Raw genomic sequence first — 25531 nt, 5'->3', positions numbered from 1 at the left:
GCCGCTCACACTGAGCCTGGTTCTGCTAAAGGTTTCTTCCTGTTAAAAGGGAGTTTTTCCTCTTCACTGTCGCTGCAAGCATGCTTAGTGTGAAGGATTGTATTTGAGTCAATGAGTCAATGCAATCAACTGGTTTTCCTTATATAGAAATCTTTGTATCAATCTGACTGGATGATCTGGTTGAACTATAAAGTGCCTTGAGATGACATGTGTTGTGAATTTGGCGCTATATAAATAAACTGAATTAAATTGAATCTTCTTGTTTACATACTATATACACTCACCCGCTTTTGTAACCGTAACAGGAATCAGACACAACTGGACTCACAGCCAGCATGATTGTGTCTATTAGGACACAAGATTATTCTTCCTCTGTCCATGGAAAACATGGGCTTTAACATTGATATGTCTGTTTTAGCTTAAAAATAACTTTTGTGCCTTGATGTGTAGGAAAAAAAAATGACCTGTCACTTCCTCAATGTTTCCTGAGCAGGCTAAATGACTAATGAAATGTCCCAGGTAAATATGTGCTTTACTGTGTAGCTATTAAATCTATTATGAGCTTTCTTTTCACTGGCTTGCATTTCAAAGTAGGCTGAGCGATTACATCACGTCAGTAGCACTGATGAGGAACTTGTTAAATGGAGAATTAGACTGACTTTTCTGTCTTCCTGGGAAGGAAAACTAATTCCATCAAATGGACGACCAGGATTTATACTTTCAGGTCAATAGATGGTTTTTAACAATCCTCCACGATGTTCTGCCTCAGATGCATGTCACCTAAACCATGTACCAACAGACGCTAACATAGTCTTCATATCCACATTTGTTAAGAAGTATATTACCTTTTGTCATTTTAATCGACTGAGCAGTCTTCCAGTACAGGGTCAGAACTGAACATATATTTTTAGAACGCATTCCTGTTTAAAAATTCTCTATATATTTGTCCCTTGACTGCTATGTTCTCTGCATTCATAATGTTCTCTTCACATAACATCTCCATTTGAACTAAGATTAAATTCATACTGCACTATTTATTAGCTTGACATTTGAAGATTCTTCATTTTATTTTATTTAATTAGGGGTAGATGAATATTAGGCATACATAACACATGCGTGCTACAATTGTAAGACTTTTATTCAAAGACTAAAAAACCCATAGCACTGTGTTCCATTCCACTTTACAATAACGCAGTACTCTGAGCTGGTCAATCACACAGAAGACACAGCTAAGAGACACAAAACAAAGGTTTAATGAGAGGACTCAACAATGAAAAATAAATGTTAAAACTCAGATATACAAAAAAAAAAGAGAGAGAAACACCTCTCATAGAGGAAAACATGAAACAATAATTGAGAAGACATAATTGAGAAAAGGCATGTTCAGGAAAATTGAGAAAATAGATTTCAGAACTTGCAGATTTAACAATAGCAACACAAAAAAATAGATTTTTCTTAAGAAAACAAAATTGTTAATCTCAGAACTGATATTAGGTTCTAGTTTCTGAACACCATCCGCTCTGCAAGGAAAACAACAAAATAACATCAGAATGACTGGACGGCGAGGGAAACAGCCCGATCTTTTGTGTAAAGAGAGTGCTAAAGCTGAGCATCCTTTCAGTCACACTTCTGTCTGGAAGCTGTAACAATCTCTTAATCTAAAATCTAAAATTTGTCAATATAAAGGCAATGGTGACTCGCAAGGGGGCAGATAGCAGAATAAGCAGTAGAAGGTGCGGACAAGAATCTGTATTTAGAGGTCAGAGAGAAGGTCGGTGTCTAGGTATTAGAGTAGTAGAGAAGTGGTGAAAAATCTACCATGGGTGAGCAGGGAAGGAATAATCCCAGAGCACACACCTGGTCGATAACAAGATTGGTAATATGGCGGAGGGACAGAGGCAAGGAAAATCTTGTAAAGTGCTGCATACAGGTGAAACAGAGAGGATTAAGCAAAGGCACATTTGAACTGAATAAGCAAGACTGAAGACATAAAAAAAAGATAAATTCTAAACTGGCGTGAGAACATTTTTTTTATCTTTTCAAATTATCTGCAATTGTAATGTCAAAAAAATGAAAGAAGTTTATGAAATATGAATACTTTTGTTGGAAATGTACAGGAATATACTCCAAAGCTCTTTGATTCCTAATAAACTCAAAAAAGACAAAGAAAATAATGAAACCGAAGACAAAGAAGAGAAAAAGCTGCACCTCTAGAGAGAATTACTGCTTGATCTTACTCCTATGTTCAAAAGGCAGGATCAGTGTCAGGCTAAGGTCAAAAGTACAAGCAAAGCGAGGGAGGGATCAGTTTTAGCAAGTTAAAACTAAGTTCATTTGGAGGACAGATCAGTCAGCAAAAGCAGGAATCTGGAGTTTAGAGATGAACATTAAAGAGTTTGGTTCTACTTTTATGCCGTTCAGTGAAAATTGTACATCGGTAATATATTCTAAAGAACATATTCTGTTTGGTAGTTGAGTGCAGGAATAAATGCTTGATGAATGCTGTGTTCAATTTAAAAATCCATTACATAAGGTAATGAATATGCATACAAAGTGACCGCCTGTAGGTAAGTGAGGATAGTGTTTAGTTTGCTTTTGAGAGATGCTGATTTCCTTCCAAATTTAGGGTAATTGTCAACGATTTGTGATAAATGAATCCAGTTAAGGCAATCCTTAAACAGAAGGTGTAATTTAGAATGTTTGACAGATTTTATAAGATTAACTTCAGTTCTGTTTGAAAGTGATGTGAAGTTTAGCTGTTTTATTTTACTTTTCATGGATTCCATCATTTGCTTTCCACAGCATTTTTTTTCACAGAGCATTTTGATTAGTTATTCTGCTAATATTAACTATTGTGCTGTATTGTATATGGAGCCATTCACAACTAAGGAATAAAAATGTTATTCTTTGATCTGACGGACACTGTACAACTGCAAAGGGCAAACTACATTGAGATAAAATCCCTAAACCCCAAAAGATGAAAGAAATAAAGATGGTTGCTGGAGCTGTGTGGGACTACTGCTGGGTCTTGGAATGGCTGCCACGTCCACCTCTCTGACAACTAATTTGCCCTAACATTTCAGCTAAAAGGTCAGACAACCCTCTGGCCAACTTTATGAATGGTGTTTTGGGGCTCTGGCTGATGGAAAGGAGCAACAGGAAAACAGGACAGGTAGACACTCTCTTCATTGACTTAGTTGAAGTTGGGCTGCTTTTGTCAGTAACCAGATGGGATGTGTTCTGGATGCTCCGAATCATAAGTTGAGGTCTGACCTTCTTATTTGTCTGGGCACCCTGCTTAGGGTGCTTAACTCCTCAGTGTGCTCTCTCTATGCTTGTAAATGGAGCCTAGGCAGAAGTTTAACTGAAGAAACTGATTGCTCGCCTACATCCACCTACGACACAGCTAATCAGCTTTGAACCACACCTCCACGAAAGTCAATCAGCATTCAAAGTTCATCTTAAAAGGCCTCCAGTCTTCAATTCGTCTGCCTCCTAGTGCGCAGGCGGTGGTTGCACTGTGTGACTTCATTCAGATGACGTTTCAACCCAACTCCAGCCCCTCCTCCCCCATCGTAACGAAAACTTCATCAGTTTCATTCCCACCAGACTCTTACTGCATTCTGCATCCCCTTTCAACCACGGAAGACTGCCATGTTGAGCCTGGTTCTGGCAGAGGTTTCTTCCAAATGGGGAGTTTTTCCTCTCCACTGTCGCTTCATGCTTGCTCATAATGGACAGGTTCTCTCAACCTGTGTTATCCAAACTGGACTTTCATCTTCCAGGTCGCTGAGTGAAGCTCATGTATCCGCTCATACAGTCCACTGGATCTCCCCATAAAGCTTAGCAGACCGTCTCACTAACCAGCAGTCTACAGACTGACCCACTTCATCTATCTCCACTCCACCACCAGTTTCAGTAACCTGACTCCGCCAGATGGATTTGCTCCGCATATCCATCTGGAAACCTTCCATAGAAGTAATTTTGGGAAGGGGCGAAAATACTGGTTAGCTGATTGGTCTATGTTTGTAATAGACGGGCCAAATAAACCAATCAGATCAACGAAGCATATGATGTAACAGAGCGACGACTAAGAGGAGCCAATTGATAGATCAAACACTTGCCGAAACCAGTCAGGAGAAGAGCAAAAACATCTTTTCCTCTGAGAAAAGCCTCCAGAGCAGTGTTTTGCTCTTCTTTCAGTGAAGGAATACTCTGTAATTCCGATAAAACTCGCTCGATAGCCACGCTAACGCTAGTTTCATCGGCTGAAGCCGCCATGTTCTTTAGACTGAACTGTCGCGCTTCTTGTTGCGTCACACCTCAACCCGCCTCAAAGCCAATGCTGATTGGACGTTCGTTTGGTGAACGGCTCCAAATTTACTTTAACAGAGAGGCTCCAGACTGATTAGCGAGTGAAACCTTGAAAGCTCGCAAGATCAGGATGGTCTCACGAGGCTACAGTTTCAGGCCTTCGGAGGGAAACTGCCCTATTCTTTACTCCTGTTCATGCATAACAATCAACATTCAGCCCTATGTTTCCTGCCGAGGTCTGAGCACCAAAGACCAATACATTTCTTCTAATTGTCTTTTCTGTTTGTGTGAGTTTTTCAGATTGAAATGGTAAAGAATGGTAAACAAATTGTGCCTCTATACAGAGACATTTACCCCAGGCAGTTTATAGTTGTGCCGGTAGTCTAACAGGAAGTTAATCAATTGGTTCTGACACTTTTTCTTGTGCTGTGTGTTTATTTCGAAGAAACCTAAATGAACAGCCCTGTACAGGGATTTCATTCTGCTTAAGGTTGTGACTATGACCTATGAGGAATGGGCAGCTGCCGGCCTCACTTTAAACAGCTGACTCTACAATCCAGCAACAGTGTTCCTGAAAGCCAGAGATATAGACCAAACATACAGACAGAAAGCATGAAGAAGCTCAATCTACTGGCTGTGTGAGACTATCAGGAGAAACACGAAACAAAGATGCTTTATAAACCGGTACAGTAGTACATTTAGTGTTGCAAGAATATCTTTTACAATCCATAACAAAAGCATAAGAATTTAAGGTAAAAGATGAAGTTTGCTCGTTATTTGCCTTTAACCATATTAAATTCCCTGTTTTGATTAGATGGGGCAAACAACACCTGTTCAACTAAAGGAGAAGAATGTGTCACTTTATTATATACAGGCTGGTCCCACACTTATCAGTGTGATGTAAATTAGAAAGAAATTGGTGATACAATATGTATCACAAGTAGGAGGTGTAAGAAAAACAAAAACTGTAAAACATCATGATATTTCACTAGAATACATTTTAACTGATTTAAAATACAAAGATTGCTGTATTTACTGAGATAATATTGTTATTGATTTAAAATGCAACTGAATGGATGTTAAATTTGATCAATATTCCTGTTTGAAAGCTCAGTTAATCTCTGCACAATGATACTCACCCTTAATTTCACTCACACTCCCACAGAAACAAACTAAATTAATAAAAAATTAACATTTATGTAGTGGACTTAGAGAAAAACAATTGCCTGGACTCTGCCTCAAATATGTTGATTATGATAAAATTGCCTTGGCTCTTTAGCCTCATTCCAGTGTCTCATTACAGTTACAAAGGTTTAAGTTTTATGTGGCCATCCCAGCTATGAGGAGAATTTTGTTTTGTTATAAGCTAATACTAGAATATGGCTGCTTAAGGTGGCTGCTGGTTGGCTCTGCTAGCTTGATTCTTATTGATGGTAATTTTGGTTTTGGTTTCTCTGTTTTTGGAGCAGATGTTTTATTACATTTAAGTCGGGAAACCAAATATAAGTGAGAAAATTAGGGAAATATAATTGTATAGCATCTGTACCACACACTGAGATCCCAAAGTCCTAACAAGAGTTTCAAAACACAGAAACAAAAATGTCTGTCTAAATAAAATGTCTTAGATGTTTCTTTAAAGACACTCTGGATTCTGTTTAATGTAGGAAAAGCAGGAGAATGTTGCAAGGTATTTTTGATCAATTCTATCATATATCTCTAAAAACCTACATGGAATGTCAATTCAACTATAGTTGGCTACAGAGAGGGGAAGACTGAGATTATGTTATCTACGGCTACATTTGGCCTATGATCCCCTCACAACCATGTCCTAAAGCATCAGAAGTAGATCTACATGTTTGTTAATGCTACGCTCACGCAGGACGCAGCAAGAGCAGCAAAATCCCATCTGCTGCTTCATTTTTGCTGCTTGTACCAGTTAGTTCTGACGCGCGGCTGAAGCAGCTTTGCTGTTCTGGCTGCGCGGTGCAAAAGTGGGTCTGACGTGCGTTGGGCGGAGCTTCACTATCCTTTCTCTGCCTTGCAGCTATATTTGCTGTGATCAGTGGGAATAAAGTAGTTTTAATATGTTTTTAAGTGAGAAAATCCACCTGAAAACTTATTCAGTGCAGCCAGTTCATCCAGATTACAATCCCACCTTCCAAAATGTTTTCTGTCTGAGCCGCTCAGACCCCCACATACCAGCGGTGCGCTGTCAGTAGGAATCCCATTCAACAGCAGCCTCTGGCCGGGTCGCCTCCTCGCAGTTCACCATGGCGGCTGGTAGGTGTTTTTCATCTAAATAATCCAAACTGCAGGCACCAGAATAATAAAAGCGAACATATTCTGCCGGCAGATTTCTGCATTTTAAGTTAATTTAGGCGTTACTAAACTGTTTCAGAGGAGTGATCACAGCGCTCTGTGTCATCAGCGATGTGTCTGTCTCACGGCCAGCTCCCAGATCAGCGTCTCTGATTGGTTGATGTGGCACTTCGAGCAGCAAAAGTTGCGCCTGCTGCTCAAAACGCGCTGCGGGACCTTTTGCTGCGCCTTGACGCGCGTCAACCATTGACTTTGCATGTAAACTCGCTGCTTCTGCTGTGTCTGGAGTGAACGTAGCATAGGGATTTGATGCTACTTTGGTCTACTTTAAAGAAAAGAAATAAACCATCTACATTAACTAGGTGCAATGAAAACTTGGAAGTAATTTGTTATAAATATCATAAATTTGGCTCAAAAGTTGAGTTTTATTGGTTTCAACAGCATTAAAAAATGAAATGTTATCCTCATAATCATGCAAATTCAACTCTAACCTATAAAAATGTTTTCTGCCACAAGTTCCTAATGTTTGTTTTTTTAAGCCATTTCTTTAGGAAATTATTGTCTGTTGAACATATAAGGCTGTTTTCTGTTTGCTCTTTCTTTGTCAGTTCTAAAACTTGAATCATTTAAGTAAATTGCATCCTCTGACTTTTAAATCAACGGCTCGTTACCAGACCTCTGCGGAGCTGATTGACATGTTGATGATTCCATTCAGCCATTTGATTTAGATGAGTTGGAAAAAGGATGGATTGGGGATCGGAACTCTTGTGGGCTGGACTTAAAGTAGGCACCTGTTCTCTTAGCTACTTTACTGCTCTTTGGTGTTCTACTGAAAAGTTCAGTGATGTTCCTTCTTTAAACCAAACACCCATCATTTTAAATAATGACAAAAACATCCTCACAACTAATGGGCTTGTATTATCTGTTGACATGAATGTCCCCTTTTGTCCTTTAGAGACCAACGTTTTTATTTGCAACAGGAATAACTGTCTGACTTTATCCTTTAGGAGAAGAAGACATGACTCTGAGCATTTGACTTGTGGAAATGTAGCATTCTTTACTGTACAGGCAACAATCTGCAGATTCAGTCAGATGTCAGATTTTTCCATCAACTTCAGGCTCACTCGTTTCTCTCTGCTATTACTTGTGCTTGCATGCACATTGAGATAGAGTTCCACTACGCTTCTTACGGTGACATTGGAGAATAAGTCTTTGCCTGCTGTTAAAGAATCTGCAACATCTATAGTATGCGCTAATGTTTCCTGTTAGATCTGCTTAATTAAGCCTTTTGGTTAACAAGGGAGGCATCAATCTATTTAGACACAGTTTTTTACAGAAATTGCTGATTTAATGTCCCAAACATTTGGAAGAACTGCCATAGCAAAAACTATACCACAAATTTTCACTTCTTTATTTCCTAAATAGATGATTTTTTTTAAAAAAAGAAGAAAAAAACTGACGGATGCATTGCTTTCCAGAATTACAATCACATTTCTAAATACAAACTCTGTTTTTGTTTAAACAGACATCACTGTGTGAAAAATGGTAAAAGTTTACATTGTTTATGAAACTCTTAGATTTAATGTCAGCTCTCTTTTTGCTTGCTCTTCTCTGTTATTATTTCCTACATTTGCTTTTTTCTGTATATGTGTAGGAGAATAATTTACTTGACAAAATGGAACCCTGTCCAGACTAAAAGAGATTAACAATGAATATTTCTGAAATATTTAGGCCATGTCTCCTTCCACTGAAGCATCATTCTGGTTTGATGTCTGAACTCTCCCCCTTCTTCCTCCCAATGGTGGTTCATGTCAGTTTATTTTCATCTTTATCTCTACATTTCTTTTCCTCTTTGCACTCATCCTCTTTGCTCTTTTGACCCTTCTTTTTCCCCGAACCAAAACCACCCCACCCACCCCTGCTGCCCTTTCATGCTCCTCATTTTTCAGCAGATAAGACAAGAAATAAAGCAACACAGACCTTTGCGATGGAAGTGAGTGGCATTAAAGCCCCTCCTCTCTAGCCCTCTCTGGTGACAGATAAATAAATAAGAGCGGTAGGGACTGAGGTTTTGTGGCAGATGCTGAACAAATTTATGGTGTTTCTGATAACAACTCATCATACTGCTCCAAGCTCACTGACAGTGTGAGAAAGCAAAAGGAAAGGAAAAAAGGGGCTTGTCTCTACTGATATAAAACTGGGAGATCAGCTATTTATATTTTTATGTACCTTTATGTCTCTTTATTCAGTCTGAGTCTGCACACAGTAGGCCCAAAAAACAGACTTTATATACATAAACCATAAAAACTACAAAAAAATTCTTTGGTGTGTGGAATTGAATATTAAGGGGGAGCAGCAATGCAGAACAACTGCACCTATAGAAATATTTGTGACTAAACTTATTGGCTTAACATTGGAAATATATTTAAAGAGTGCTTAATGATGCTCCAATACAGGTTATTCTTTATGGTGCTGAGTCTCCATGGGTTTGTATTGAACTGCTCATATGAGTATTTATCATCCGAGGGGTCCTTCCGAAAGAATTCTGACTCTGGAGCCTCTGAAGCCTGGTACTAATGCCTCATGGTGGTCTTGCAGTTTTCCTGTGCTTCAGCTGTTAGATTCAGAAAATGTAGGTTTGCAAATAAATAGAAATTGAGTCTACACAGGAAAGAGATTCAAGCAGCTTCTGCAGGAGCGGAAGGAAAAGCTCAACCCAACTTCAAGCTTTCTTTCTCCGAATTCTCTCCTGCAGCCGTCTTTTATTAACAGAACATAACACATGGTTACAAAACAGTATTTGTTCTGAGAGAACACTTGATCAGTCCATAAAGACAAGATGCTCCATCAGAATGACAAGGCAGGATGGTCTCCTGACTGCATCACAAGACACAGTGCAGCATCCCCCTTGCACAAATGATTCATAAGCACACATTAATTTTATAATCATCACTGAATAAACCTGACATCAGCCACATCAGCTCCTTCCCCACCTGGTTATATATAAGAAAATGGCAGGGATGGGATGTTTTCTAAATTTAAATCTGTATCTGCTTTTCATTTGAGTGAAGCTGAATAAAGTAGTAAAAGAAAGTTACTCAGGTGCTGTGATGATTACAGTATCGTTGCATACTGTAAATAATCAAAAAAAAGAGTACAAATGTCTTAAAATAAGTGTATTTTCAGGTTAATATGGGTATGTTTTACTCTTCATATAAGAAAATCCATCCATCTTCTAACACACTTATCCCAAGGGGTGCTGGTGCCTACCTCTTTAGGAGACTTTAGAGAAGCCAATAAACCTAAAAGCCAGGTTTTTGGACTGTGGGTGGGAGCTGGAGTACCCGGAGAGAACCCACACATGCATAAGGAGAACATGCAGAGTTTGAAGGATGGGAATTGAACCCAGAACCTTCTTGCTGGAAGGCAGCAGTGCTACCCACTGCGCCACTGAGCAGCACTAAAACAATTAATGCCTTTTTTCATTGGCAAAGCGTCTCACTTACCTTCTCAACTTAATAATAAAAAAAACACTTATTTTAAGCGCAATTTACTGATTATTTTTTGCAGTGATACCCTCATAACCCCTTTTCCTCAGGGCCTGGTTTCACATTGATGGTGTAGATCTCTCAGGTTAATGGGTTTCATTTAAAAATCTTTCTGGCTTTCAACTCACCTACAAGCATTAAATTGTTATATAAAGTCTTATATTTGTTTTCTTTCAGATAAATTCTTGTTCTGCTATTGAATAGCATCACAGCGCAGGAAAAAACACATTTAAAAAAATGACATGTCATCTTGTTAAGTACACATGGTGGGCACCAGCCCATAAACCTCTGTTCACCTCTAATTCATTAAAGCTTCATTACCCTGTCCACACTACGGCCATAAATAAAAATCCTCCCAAGAGGAGATCAGCAATGTGCCTCTTCCCTCGGCCTAAAAGTGTATCTTGCTGCACAGGGATAAAAAGGATGAAGGTTACATATAAAAGGAAGGAATATAAATATGGTGAAAGAACTGCTACAAGAGAGATACTTTAGAGCAGTCTAACAAGAAAGAGAAGAGGAGATGCATAATAAACTGGATGAAAGCCTGAATAAAAGACAAAATGAAATTTGAGGAGATTAATTTTAGGGTCTCTAGGGTTTTGCAGTTTTTCTGGTGTGAGTGAGCTTCCTGTCACAGACATGATCTTTGCTGGTGGCTGGGCCGACCCTTGTTGTTGCCGCAAGACTACACCTGATGGTATTCTAGTTACAGACCTAAACCAGGAGAATCTTATGTTGAAATTTGTGTTTTTCTGAATTTCTTTTAATGTGGACTGTGATATTGTTCCAGACAACCAGTGAACCTCACTTCACCTCTCTTCATCACCTGCTTTCCTGCTCTCCAGCAGGATTCTCTTACAAATACCAACACTCTCAGATTTCACTCATTCTCCTGGACCTCTGGGGTACAGTCTGCAGAGCCTGCTGAATCAAACCCCTACAGATTCATGCTAACACCTCTTCATCTTTCAAGTAAGAAAATCATTTATCAGTTGTCACCAACCAACATCATACTTGTTTTTTTGTTTGTTTTTTTAAAGTAAAACGTAGAAATGTAAAGATTCTGCATGTGGGTCTAAAACTACAAACCAACATGAGAGAATCATCTGCCCTGTATGACCCAGCAGAATCTAGCCTGGGTGCCATTCCGAACTTAGTCCCGCCCACAACGTTTGAGGTCAGGAAGTTCGGTCTGGCTTTGCTCAATAGTAGCGCGAGTATGCTCGCACAATATCTGGTCGGGCCAATCAAATTGTCAGGGCGGGCTTTATACGATGATGGACAGATGATCAACAGTAACGTAATCAACCACGTCACCAAAGCACGCTTGGGTGACAAAAACAATGTCTGCCGCTGGAGAATTGAGGTGTGTAGATTCTGCTATTAGGTCTGTACTAGAAGATATCGACAGCAAATTTTAAAAGAGGAACAGAGAAACGCGATCAAGGCATTTGTTGAAAAGAAAGATGTTTTTGGCGTCCTTCCTACGGGATTCAGCAAAAGTTTAATTTATCAGCTGGCTCCTTTGGTCGCTTAACATACGTCACGCACTCCGTTGCTCTTATTGGTTGTAGGTCTATCCAATTGAGTGCAGAGGCATTTTTTTTCCTGGTTCATTCGAAACACACCCCAAAATCACAGCTCTATGAAGCAGTATCAGACTCATATTCTGACTAGAATTGAGTAGGACTACGTCAGGCTAAGCAGAATCCCCCTCCAGTACTGAACGTGAATTACTTCATGACCACAATCAGTCTCTTTGCTGCACACCAAAAACGATCAGATCAGCAGAAAGAGCAGTATATCAAAAATATTCCTGGAGCTGCTCAACAGAACCACTCCCGCAGAGGCGCAGCAGAAGCACGGAATTCACATGCAAAGTTAATGGTTGACGTGCGTCAAGGCGCAGCAAAAGGTCCCGCAGCGCGTTTTGAGCAGCAGGCGCTGTGATCACTCCTCTGAAACAGTTTATTGACGCCTGAATTAATTTAAAATTCAGAAATCTGCCGGCAGAATATGTTTGCTTTTATTATCCTGGTTCCTGCAGTTTGGATTATTTAGATGAAAAACACCTACCAGCTGCCTTTTATATGTAAGGCGAAAAGCTGCTGTTGAAGGGATTCCTACTGTCGACGCACCGCCGGTATGTGGGGGTCTGAGCGGCTCCGACAGAAATAATACTGGAAGGTGGGATGTAATCTGGATGAACTGACTGCATTGATTAAGTTTTCAGGTGGATTTTCTCACTTAAAAACATATTAACACTTCTTTATTCCCACTGATCACAGCAAATATAGATGCAAGGCAGAGAAAGGATAGAGTAGCTCCGCTCAACGCGCTTCAGACCCACTTTTGCACCGCGCAGCCAGAGCAGCAAAGCTGCTTCAGCCGCGAGTCAGAACTAACTGGTACAAGCAGCAAAAATGAAGCAGCAGACGCGATTTTGCTGCTCTTGCTGCGTCCGGTGTGAACGTAGCATAAGGGGAAACAAATCGACCTCTGGCTTATTGGAGAAAGATTTTTGCTCTCCAATACACACTTGCACAATAGTTTTGGCTATCAACTCGTTACCTTAACCTAAAGGCTTCTAACTGCAAGATCTCTCCTGGAAACTTTAGTGTTGAAATATTAAAATCTTTAAATCTGATTCTACCATTCTCAATTAAAAGAAAAAAATAAGTACATAATATAGTACATAAATCGAACATCACCAGTGATATATTCAGTCAGATATCTAAATAAAAATTGCTTAATTGAAATATAATTAATGAGGTACAAGATTCTTCACTTTTAAACAGCTAAAGAAGGTACTGCAACTATAAATTGGACAGAAATTTGCTGAGCATTTCCTAAAAAAGAGGAATATATTGATTTTTTTATTAGGAATAATTGTGTTGATATCCTTGGTAGATGAAAACTGACCATATGTGCTGCATGTGGAACACCTAAAAAGGATGGCCGCTTCGTTACTTAAGAATTATGGCAAATAAAAATATTAGCTGTAAAAAATGAGAATAGTGTGTGAGTTGAATTAGTATCTGGCATAGTTGGGACTATGTCTCCCCATGGAGCTGAGGAAGCTTAATCTAAATCAAACATCTGGCAAAAGCAGGGTACACAAAGGAATTGTCCAACTGTCTAAGCAGTATGAGCCATTTTTGAACTGCAAAAGAGAGATGCCATGTTATCCTCCCTCCCATTGGTCACTCATCCTTTTCAACAAGGTCACAGTGTCTATTTGTAATCCAGCCTTTTTTTTGTTTCCAATGTTTAAAAAGTTGATTATCTTACTGAAACTGATTGCTTTGTTTGAACACAAGTAATCTCCCATGAATTCAGGAAAACATGAAATGGGTAGTATCACTAGATATAAAAAATCCACAAGCAGAATTGTTTTAGACATCCCATTATAGCAATGTGTTCACTTCAAACAAAAGGCGTTCAATTTTCTCTGTATGCCTAAACATTTAGTAACATTACATTAGCTTAGATTAGGCAAAATCCATGCTTTCTTCTTCATAGGTTCCCCCCAGTTTCAGAATTACATCTCCAACACAATTAGAGCCCAACATGCCAACAAGAATAATTCAATTCCAATTGATAATGCTCTTTCTGCTTGATAGGTTGTTCTCAGAACTTGGCATGTCAGTTATTTATGCCAGGTGCATGACATACGTATACGCAGTATACAGGGCCTGACAGCTTTTTTATTTTTTCATTTTTTCTCTAGCAGGATTATGATACAGGGTTATTGAACAAGGTATTTACATGGGTGTTTATATATACAAATATTTATATATATTAGGGGTGGAACGGTTCACAAAATCCATGGTTCGGTTCACGGTCACGGCTTTCGGTTCGGTTCGGTATATGTTTATTGTTACACCGAAAAAAAAAATCATAAAAATGATAAAAATGTATGAAATTAATGAAGAAAAAAAATTATGAATTGTAATTATTTTTAATGATCCGCGGAAACCCTGGATCATTTCCGCATGTTTTGCTGCTGATGGAGTATGTGGGATTTCGGGGTTAGCATGACATGTTGGTCATGTTGCTGTTAGCATAAAAAAAACGTGTTGCACAATGCTTGCACACTGTTGCACTTTTATCCACAACTTTCTTTCCGCCGTCATCGTAGGTCACTCTAAATGCAAAGTGGTCCCATACAGCAGACCTATAAAGTGCTGCTGGCGCGTCTTCCAACTCCTGTTCTTTCCCACTCGCCATACCCACACAATTCTCCACAACAACTGATTTTTTTTCTGCTACACCCGGCTACGCTGCTTCGCTTCTTCTTATTCTTGTTTACTACTGGTGGTTGGCTTTGGTCGCAGTACCGCCACCTTCTGCTCCTTTTTCTAATCACTTTGCCAATGAGAAAAAGGAGCAGCGCATGAACCGAACGCATCACACGCGAACCGAACCGAGACAGTCGAACCGAACGGTTCGGACGGTTTTCATAAACAGTTCCATCCCTAATATATATATAGCTATTACACTAGGTGTCAAATATAAAGAAACAGATTATTGCACAGGGTATTAAATAATAATTACACATTATTGACGTTGTAGTGTGGCATTGTAGAGTCTGGTGGCAGCAGGGATGAATGACAGTCTTGTACAGAGGGTGAAGGAAATGATGTTAAAAGTAGTAATATTTTTATACACCAAAAATAAAGAGTACAACAGGCAAAATTGAGCTTATACAATTTTTTTGTAAACCAGTAGGGGGGGTGATGGGGGGTGTGGTGTAGAGACTGACATTTTTTTGGGAATCCCACAGGGATTCCCGTGGGATGGGAGTCAGTATTAGTAACGATCACGTGATTGGGACGGTACAGGATTAAACATTAGCGGGAGCAGACGGGAGCGGGAGCAAACCAATAGTAACTTAAAAAAAACTAGGATCGATGCCAAAAAATAAAATAAAATAGAAAGAAAAAAAATCCAGTACTGGCGCCGCCATTTTGTTGTTTTTTTCCTTGAAGCCTACACTATAATGCGATTAAAAAAAACTACACTACCCAAAAACCAACAGTGATTCCGCTCTGAGTTTTTCACCCGCACTCAAAAACAACAAGAATGGGGCTCTGTTTAAAAATCCTGGGCTGGAAAGTGACCTTTCCTCTGATCACGGCTTGCTTGGTCTCGCAATGAATCCTGGGTAAACCAAAGATACCGAGGATACATCGACACCCGTCCTTCAAATCGGGCTAAAAGAAGGACGCATTTTAAGGCCGCATAACGAGGAGTCTTGGAATCCGACCAGACCTCAGCGCCGCACTATGACGTAATCGTACTCCGAATCTGGCCTTCTAAGGACGCGTCCTAGGTTTTCGAACAGAGCATGGGAGTGGTACGGGAGCGGGAGTCATTCTGAATGGGAGCGGGATGGGAGTGGGAGTAATTTCACCAGGAGTGGGACGGGACAGGATTTAGATTTCTACTCTGGCCCGGGATCGGGACGGGACACAATTTTTTTTCTGTGGGAGTGGGACGGGACAGGAGTGAAAATCCACTCCCGTGTCAGTCTCTAGTCTGGTGCTGCTGTTTTCAAACAAATGCATGGGGAGTTCTAGACAGGGGCCAAAAGAAGCCAGTTTCCCTAGAACTTGTCCTGGCCCCTGCGTTGAAAACATACACTGGAAAATCTAAGTAATGTAAATAATTTTTTTCTTGAATTAAACCTATCTTACTTTTATTTGGGCAATAATACTAATTCCTTTAGAAAATCATCTTATTTATTTTAAATACAAAAAAAAAGAAAAATCTTGGGCTCCACCCTGTCCTCCCGGGCAAATTTCCTCTAAATCTGCCACTAAACATATGGATGTCCATCCTCCTGGAATAATCCCAAGTAGGATGCAAATGAACAACCTGCCTGTCCCTCCCTTGGGTTATTAGAGTGGATTGTTTGTTGAGGGGTCTTTATTTGGTCTTCTGAATCCTGATGAGATTAGTTATGTAATTTTTTTTTTCCAAATGAATTTAAACTCTAAGGTCGGATTGCCTTCAGCTGAAGTGTGTTGTAGCTGCTTTGACCCAAAGGACTGAGAATCTGCACAAGCAATAATAACTAAATTTCGTAGATTATGGGGAAAAGACTGATTTCCTTTTCCTAACTGCTGTGAAATAAATACCAACATTGCAAGTGAAGCTGTGTGCAACAAACTTCAGGCTGACAGTTGCATTTTACCTAAAAAAAAACTAGGTTACTAACAGACTAACATTATTACAGTGAATAATAACATTTAATATCCTTACACACACACACACCCACACAAACATGTTCTTTAGCAAATAAACATTTTCCCTGTTGTTCCAGATAGCCTTGCCAAATAGGAAAAAAATTATAATCTGGTTTGGATGATCCAAAGTAATCTCTCGAAACTACAGGCTCCACTTAAACCTATAATCCTGTATCTCTGCACCATCAATCTCTGTCTGTTCTTCTGCAGAAAAAAAAGTTATTCTCTTCCACAGAGAGGAGGATTAAGCTCGGGGTCTGCATGGCTCAGAGAGGAAAGATCATTAGCCTTGACCAGATTGATTAAGATCAGCATGGGCGGTTCAGGACATTGTTCAATCAAACACATACAGCTGGTCCATCTTCTTGTCCCTATGCCCAAAATATTTTTTTCCCTCATGTGCATTGTTATAGTCATGAACATTGCACCAATGCAGTGGAAAATCACCAATCTCACCAATTTGTTCCTACCAAATGTGATCCTTCTTATTATTATGTTTTATTTCTTATAAAGCTTATTAATCATTATAAACAATAGAAATAACATGTTTTTTCCCCCAAAAAATAACTTTGTTCAATAATTTCAGGGATGTGAGATTAATTTAAAGGGCAACAAAATTCAAGCTCTAAAGACTATTATGTTTCACAACAATGAATATATAACAATAAAGGTTTGCAGCAAGTGGTATCACACAAAGACTAAGTTTCTCAGTTATGAGAATACATTTACGGACAAAAGATGAAGAAATATCACCCTGAGGTATGGTAGTCCAAGTACTGGATTAGTGAAAAAAATGTAATCCTCACAAATAAATAAATTGATTAATCAATAAAGTTGGTTGGCTGCACAACCCTTTTTAGCACCTATCTAAACTACATTCATCTCATTTCCCTACTTTACATCCTAACAAAGATGTTACTGATCATGTTGAGCTGACCATTGATAAATGGTCCCTATTGTACAGTATGTGAATCTAAAACAAAAACAGTTTACCACTGTTTTTACAATAATTTAAGCATAGCTATTCCTTATCAAACATTCTCAATTCAATATATAATATGCCTGTCTAATTGTCATAAGCCAAATAAACTACAAATTAAAATTATCTATGCAATTAGTTCTATTTTCTAATTTAATAATGTAACACAGTAAAACAAAACACCACACAATGACAAAACAGCGCTTACAAAATAACTGTTGATATATCCAATGCTGTCCCGTTTATAGAGTATCTTTAACAGAGGGTCCTAAAATCAGCTCCATAAAACAACCACAGCATGAAGTATGATTATACAAGTGAAAGAGTGGAGGCTGTCATCCACTTTCCTGGGTCATCTGCCATTTGTGAGCTTTTACCATCTCTCTGCAATCAGTCTCCACCAGTCTTTGAACGTGCAGCCACTAAACCCAATTAAACCAAATGCAGTGTGAACTAAACCCTAAAAATAGAGCAAAGATGGTTGCAGAAATACCCCCGAGTCTCATCTTAGAAAGACAAGATCTAAAAACGCTCCTTTGAGGTGTTTGTGTTCAACAACATAATTGGAACTGTCATCAACGCTTCTACTTTTACAGAAAACGCTTTGAGTTTTGTGAAAGTGGATAAGAATAAACTAAAACAAAGAAATAAGTCATCATAAAGCTTTATTCTTTGACAACTGGTTCTAAGGTTTTATAAGTCTTTAATCAGAATCTATTGATGAGCTTTTTATCTTTAATCAAAGTCCTGGTAAAAAATAAATAAATAAAATTGCACAGGCCCCAATGCAAACCAACCTAATTACAGTTTCATAATGAGTTAAATATTATAGTATGTGACCTGTACATTTTAAGAAAATCTTGTGTTTTTAAAATTTAAGATTTGTAATGCATCTTGCATCTGCAAACAAAGACAACATGCAGCATCACAATATAGAACATTCAGGATTGGATGCCATTGTTACTCTTCCATTGGTCTCAAGATGTTAAAATATCAAACCTCTGAATGGCAAATTTCAACAATCAAAAGTCAGACTTCAAAGTCAAAAAAATTTAAAAAGTAATAGCACTGACCGTATGGAAGCTCATTGGTAGAATTCCCTTATGACAGAAAGAAGGCCACGATTCACACCATTTTATCATCCGGAGGAGGGACACATTTAATTACAAAACCAAATCCATACAGCTGTCTTAGACACTTCATACATCCAGCAACGCATCGTCAAAAATTCTGTTATCCCCCAAACTTCAGCTACATTTATAGTTTCCACATCGCATTATGTAACTGCACATGCGCAGGAATATCATGTCAAAAGCTTACTGGAAATCACGTGGGCTGGTCTGCGTCAAAGTCACTCCGACCCTCAAAGAATGTTTATACAGATGTTCTCTGTTTTACCAAACCTCCTCATACATCATCTAATTGCGTACGAATAAGGCATTAGGGACTTTATTATTGCTCATACTTGAACTTCAACATGTACTGTTTTGTTGCTAAGTAAGTATAGGGCCATGTTGTAGGATATATTCTGATTCTGATCTGATATAAGACAATAAAACTGCTTCTACATATTCCCCCCTGTAGTTCATTGCAGATGAAACCGCAATTACAGTTCACAATTTAAGCTATCCAGAGCAGCAATAGTTAAACTTCTCTTCCTCTACAGTTGATAGCATTTTTTATATTTATCTAACAGAAGTTTTAATAAGACAATATGTTTCAAAGTTGAGTATTTTGGCAGAACACCATTCAGAACAATGTTTTAGTCATTGTTAACTTTATAACAATGGCTGTACTATTATACAAAAAATGGAGAAAAGGGTCCAAAAGTGGAAACTCAAATTCTCAATTTCAGGTTTCAAGAACGGAATGCACAATCAGGATCTCAGTCCCAATCACTAAAAACATCCGACACTTCTGACACGGATTAAACCCTCAGATTTAGATATTCATAGATTTCCTGACCAGATGAATAAATAATGATTTACCGACACAATTGATCCTTAAACTTCATAGACCAGCAGAGAAACTTGAAACTTCAGAGTACAGCTAGACGCCATTTCAGACCCTAAATAACTCACACCCACATTCACTTAAATTGTTAAGGCTCTCAAGCTACAGAGGTGAAACAGGCAAGTGTCTGCAGACATACAAGGGAAAAGTGATCCATCCATTAATTCTCTTCTATCCAGCTTAGGCTTAGCGCCTGGCCTAAGGGCTTATGACATCCCTAAGGGGCCCCAACTAAAAGCATTTGTTCACCTCTTAGGGTTATAGAATAAAGGAAGAAAAGTAAAAGGAGTTGATCTCTAAATCACAAGTTTTCTTGTTATTTCATGATAAAAACACTACAGGCCGGTTTGCTGACTGGGGTTGCCAAGCAGCCCTGGTCACTTCTGCACAAAAACAAAATACATATGTCCAATTTAAAAATTGGAGTTCTACGTCTACGTAAACAAAATAATGATCAAAAAAGGCAAAAAATAAAGAACCAGATAATAAAAAAAAAGCTAGATAAATAGGGGCAATTTTGATTGTTAATGTACCCCTTTTATCTAATTCTGTAATGTAGATTTAGGCCCCCTGGACGTCACTTCAAACCGCAGTCCAAACTGACAATGCCCCCCTGCAGAGGGACGACAAACATTATTAAAAAGCAACCAGCAAAAGCAGCCGTGAGAGCAGTGGGGAACTCCGTCAGACTGCCTGAGGAGACGAGCATTAGTCTTACCTTCGACAGCATACTCTTCAGCTTCAGGATCCAAAGGAAACACATGAAAAGAAAAAGAAAAGACAAAAACAGGTCAATAGCTGTTTAAACTTTTAAAATATTACAAAATCCTTAGTGCAACTATAAAACAATTAAGCAACTAGAACCCTATCCAGTCTCATTTTGAACTGGATTTGTCATTTTTCTCGCCCAACTTTATTATAGTTTTTATCTAATTAAGGCTGTGTTACACAGATAGACTAAGAACAGCACTAGTGACTTTATAAAGCTATCACTGGATCGCTGAAAGTTAAAACTTTCTGCAACACTAAAAGCCTCCTGTTTGAAGATTAGAAAAAAAACAAGGAAAAGTAACTTAACAATTGTCCCTGTGGAGATTTTGGCGTTTTTGTGCTGTTACTGAGTGTGAGGGGGGGTCTTTATGAAACACAGTTAGCCAAACTTAACAATGCACATCTTCTGTGTCTTGAAGACAGGCTGGCAGAAACAGCATGTGGTTTCCTCACTTTGGTTTCTGTCACAGCGGCAAAAAAATAACATAAAAAAATGAGCAAAACAAAAAATACCATATTTCCCAGCCTCAAATAGATACACTATATTGCCAAAAGTATTTGCTCACCTGCCTTGACTCACATATGAGCTTAAGTGACATCCCGTTCCTAATCCATAGGGTTCAATATGACGTCGGTCCACCCTTTGCAGCTAGAACAGCTTCAACTCTTCTGGGAAGGCTGTCCACAAGGTTTAGGAGTGTGTTTATGGGAATTTTTGACCATTCTTCCAGAAGCGCATTTGTGAGGTCGCACACTGATGTTGGACGAGAAGGCCTGGCTCTCAGTCTCCGCTCTAATTCATCCCAAAGGTGTTCTATCGGGTTGAGGTCAGGACTCTGTGCAGGCCAGTCAAGTTCATCCACACCAGACTCTGTCATCCATGTCTTTATGGACCTTGCTTTGTGCACTGGTGCACAGTCATGTTGGAAGAGGAAGGGGCCAGCTCCAAACTGTTCCCACAAAGTTGGGAGCATGGAATTGTCCAAAATGTCTTGGTATGCTGAAGCATTCAGAGTTCCTTTCACTGGAACTAAGGGGCCAAGCCCAGCTCCTGAAAAACAACCCCACACCATAATCCCCCCTCCACCAAACTTTACACTTGGCACAATGCAGTCAGACAAGTACCGTTCTCCTGGCAACCGCCAAACCCAGACCCGTCCATCAGATTGCCAGATGGAGAAGCGCGATTCGTCACTCCAGAGAACGCGTCTCCACTGCTCTAGAGTCCAGTGGCGGCGTGCTTTACACCACCGCATCCGACGCTTTGCATTGCACTTGGTGATGTATGGCTTGGATGCAGCTGCTCGACCATGGAAACCCATTCCATGAAGCTCTCTGCGCACTGTTCTTGAGCTAATCTGAAGGCCACATGAAGTTTGGAGGTCTGTAGTGATTGACTCTGCAGAAAGTTGGCGACCTCTTCGCACTATGCGCGTCAGCATCCGCTGACCCCGCTCCGTCAGTTTACGTGGCCTACCACTTCGTGGCTGAGTTGCTGTCGTTCCCAAACACTTCCATTTTCTTATAATACAGCTGACAGTTGACTGTGGAATATTTAGGAGCGAGGAAATTTCACGACTGGATTTGTTGCACAGGTGGCATCCTATCACAGTTCCACGCTGGAATTCACTGAGCTCCTGAGAGCGACCCATTCTTTCACAAATGTTTGTAAAAACAGTCTGCATGCCTAGGTGCTTGAATTTATACACCTGTGGCCATGGAAGTGATTGGAACACCTGATTCCAATAATTTGGATGGGTGAGCAAATACTTTTGGCAATATAGTGTACATCAATGAGAAAAAACCAATACAAAATTTCACATGTTGAGACGACTGGAGCATTCCACTTGCTTTCATTATTAAGATTTTGTGATGAGTGCAGCCATTAAATAAAACTTTAACAAATCCTTAGGGAAGCTGTGTGGTTAAAAAGTAAGACAAGCAGATCAGCCGCAGCGAGCATAGTTCTGGAAAATAGATTTTTTAAGACTCATCATGTCTAGCCATTTGTTTGGCATTAAAATTATTCAAAACTAGAGTCCACATCAAGAAATGGGTGTATTCAATTCAATTCTGTTTATTTATATAGTGCCAATTCACAGCACAAGTCATCTTAAAGCACTTTATAGAAATCAAAGACCATATGGACAAATCAAATGTGGGAAAAATTAACCTAACCAAGTTAATCCATGTCTCAAAAGCATGCTGTAATGATTAAATATGTTGCAAAGTAAAATTTAAATGTTCTAAATTGAAAACGGAAAAAAAAAACAATATGATCACACAGACCTCATGCCATGTTAATGCAACAAGAAAATTGTACCAAGTTTTGCCCCAAATTATCTCTATGAGTATTTCTTAGTTATCAGGATGGTTCCTAAGATTCCCTTAGAAGATAATTCTGCTTTGTGTGGTGTGTTGCAGGCAATCTACTCTGCCTGAAATGAAGTCAGGAATGCCCCGAGCTCAAATTAATCAAATACCTCAAATTGTAGCGACTACCCCTTGTTTCTACTTCTTATCCTTCACCTTTAGATGTGTCTACACTGAGCACACAATAGAGTAGGCATGTCCAAAGTCGGTCCTCAATGGCCGTTTCCTTACAAGTTTTAAATTGGACTCAGCTTCAGTACAGCTGATTCTGATAATTGCAGTTCAGCCCTCGAGGACCATCTTGGAATAAGCCTGCTATAGAGGGTAGAAGAGGAGATTATGGACTGCTCTGTTAAATCCAGACAGCCTTATGGACGTCTTTAGGTGGCAGACACAAACATTAATGAAGTTTTTTAAATTGGGACTCCAGTTTTTGCAAAATAACTACAAAAACACAACTTACACAAATACAGTGAACAACTGAAGCTTTTCCTTATAAACTCAAGACATGAATGTGTACACTGCAAAAAATGGAAATCTGTATGAGTTATTTTTGCTTAAATTGAGTGAATTTTGTCTTGAATTGAGGAGATAAGTGAGACACCATGCCATTGGAACAAGACGATTTACATTTAAAATAAGAAAAAAACTATTGCTTTGTCTTATTTCAAGTGAATGTTATCTAATTGTCTTATTTTAGGAATGGAAATACTCATTCCATTAGCAAATCGTCTTATTTACCTACTAAAATTAAGGGTAAATGCACTTACTTTAAGAAATTTTGTACTTATTTCTAGATGGTTTTTGCAGTGTATACATTAGCATGTGTGACACAGTATCGTGAAGAAATATATATATATATATTTTTTTTACTTTTTGAGCAGTGAAAGGATTGTGGGTCCCTATGCTAACTGCCTTAGCAATAGGATTCATGCTGTTTCCTGATCTGACCTTTTTTTTAAGCTTTTTCTTTGTTAAAATTAGTCCACAAAGTATCCCCAGTACTTCTGCTTGTTGGTCATGTTTAGTCACAATGAACTTGTGTTTGATCTGGAAAGATCTTTTTGAAAATTCTTGTCTGACATTTGTGGTGCGACCAAAGAACCTTTATATCTACAGTTTTTAATCATCATGTGTGTGGTCTCTCTTAGGTTTTTAAAATCACTCATCAACTGTAAAATCATGCATTGTGAACCAGATACTTTGTTGATTTTTTTTTTTCCACCTATCTATGGTCTACACCTGCTTATTCTTGCAGGTTATGTCTAAAGAAAATAATTATTTAAATGCATCTACTAAACAGTTCAATGAAGAAAAAAAAATAAATCTGAATCCTTTGACAGTTACTGTCATATAGGATCAGGGTGTCGCCTACCGAGTGGTGGCATTATGGCATGATATGAGCAGAAAATTATTCATATATTCAAAAGCTGTGACTTACTCATCTCCAATCATTGTGTATTATCTTTTCTCCCTCATTCTCGTGTTTCTCTTTTTCTCTCCCTTATGACATTGTGAAAGGATTTTTGACACTTATTTTTTTTTTTCGCAGTCACCAACCAGGACACACTTCGCTGCCCACGCAACGTATTACAAATTCCCCATATTGTACATTTGAAATATGTTGTCATTCCCTTGCCTTTAAATGCTGCTTTTTTTCCAGACTGTGGATAACCTGACATGAAAAACTGATTGATGCAACGTTAAATATTAACTTCACCCAGAGTTGGAGGCATTTCAGAAGATTTGGCACATAAATGTGAACTTGAGAAAGTAACGGATATCTAACAAATTCCTATTAGTTTAACACATAATATCAACAATACCAAAGTAAACATACTGTAGCTGGTATGATGAGCAAGTTTTGCTAAATTACAACAAAATTAAATGCAGTATACATCTTGCATTGTCTGTTGATAGATAATTTTAGACATTTGCAATCCTCTGGGTTATGTCCTTTTTATGTTATTAAGAAACAATGCAAACAAGTTGATGATTCATCCTTTGCTTTTGTTGGTTGATTTTGTCAGTGTAAGTTTTAGCTGTTCTGGTTCAAAGGTAAAAAAGCCAAGACAAACTGTCAGATATTCTCACTACTTTGTCATTTTTATCCAATTTATTGTCCTGTAGTCTCTGCAACCCAATGGCTTTATCCCAGAGGTCTATTTCATTAGTGTTTCAGCTAACCGTACGCCTTCAACTCTGGTGCCGTTTTAGAATAGTTTGTGATTCCAATCTGAATGTGAGAGAAAATCTGTGCTGTTGCACAGGTGCTAAAATGAGACCTTTAGCAAAGGCCAAACACATTGGATTTAATCAAAAACACTAAAAGCTCTGTATGCTAAATGAGTATTTTTTTGCATTATAGTTTTTTGCCCACCAGCGTGTGTTTAATATATTTTAAGACTACAGTATGGGTTAGGATTCATTCGGTGATTACGATCTACTGAGCCTTTAGGTAAAATCTGAAGTCCTTTTATGGGACTGATAACAGCTAATAATGGACATTTCATTGGATGATAACATCCAAAGCGGCGGAAAAACACTTAGGCCTTTTCTCAATATGTGTACTTGTCCATTCTTATGTGCTCGGCTTCAGCAATAGCATTGTTCATATTCGCAAGAACACAAGACCGAGAACGGACAAAGTCCCAGCCGACTTGTCCATTCCCAAGATTGACAGCTGTCCCAGCATGCACCGGGGCAACAGCAGCTCCCAGTGGAGCGCTCATACAGCTCAGAGTATTCATTTAAAAGTTCTCTTTTCTATTGCCATGGTTCTACAAAAATTTGTTTTATGATAATTTAAGGTGAGAACATTATACTTTTAATCTTCTTAAATGGCCCATTTAATGATTTAGTGCATAATAATGAAAAAAAACTATGTTGAGAGGACAATGGCTAACAACGGACCTCCGAGGCTAACCGTAGCCAGGGCTAACATTAGCCTTTCTGCAGCA

At 38.8% G+C, this 25531-nt stretch overlaps 1 protein-coding gene across 7 annotated transcripts in view; it reads right to left on the bottom strand.

Moving 5' to 3' along the window:
• The window catches only part of nrxn2b (neurexin 2b), a 1247190-nt gene that overhangs the window by 1021598 nt on the left and 200061 nt on the right, over window positions 1-25531 (bottom strand). For all 7 annotated transcript variants that reach the window (XM_038268483.1, XM_038268482.1, XM_038268476.1 and 4 more), the window contains one exon: window positions 20146-20166. In XM_038268483.1, coding sequence (XP_038124411.1) covers window positions 20146-20166 — 21 coding nt within the window. The remainder of the gene's footprint in view (window positions 1-20145; window positions 20167-25531) is intronic.

The sequence above is a fragment of the Cyprinodon tularosa genome, unplaced genomic scaffold (genome assembly GCF_016077235.1).
Source record: "Cyprinodon tularosa strain WSP-4 unplaced genomic scaffold, ASM1607723v1 ctg70, whole genome shotgun sequence".
Lineage (NCBI taxonomy): Eukaryota > Metazoa > Chordata > Actinopteri > Cyprinodontiformes > Cyprinodontidae > Cyprinodon > Cyprinodon tularosa.
The sequence above is the reverse complement of the archived record's forward strand: the minus strand, read 5'-3'. Positions and strand labels throughout refer to the sequence as shown.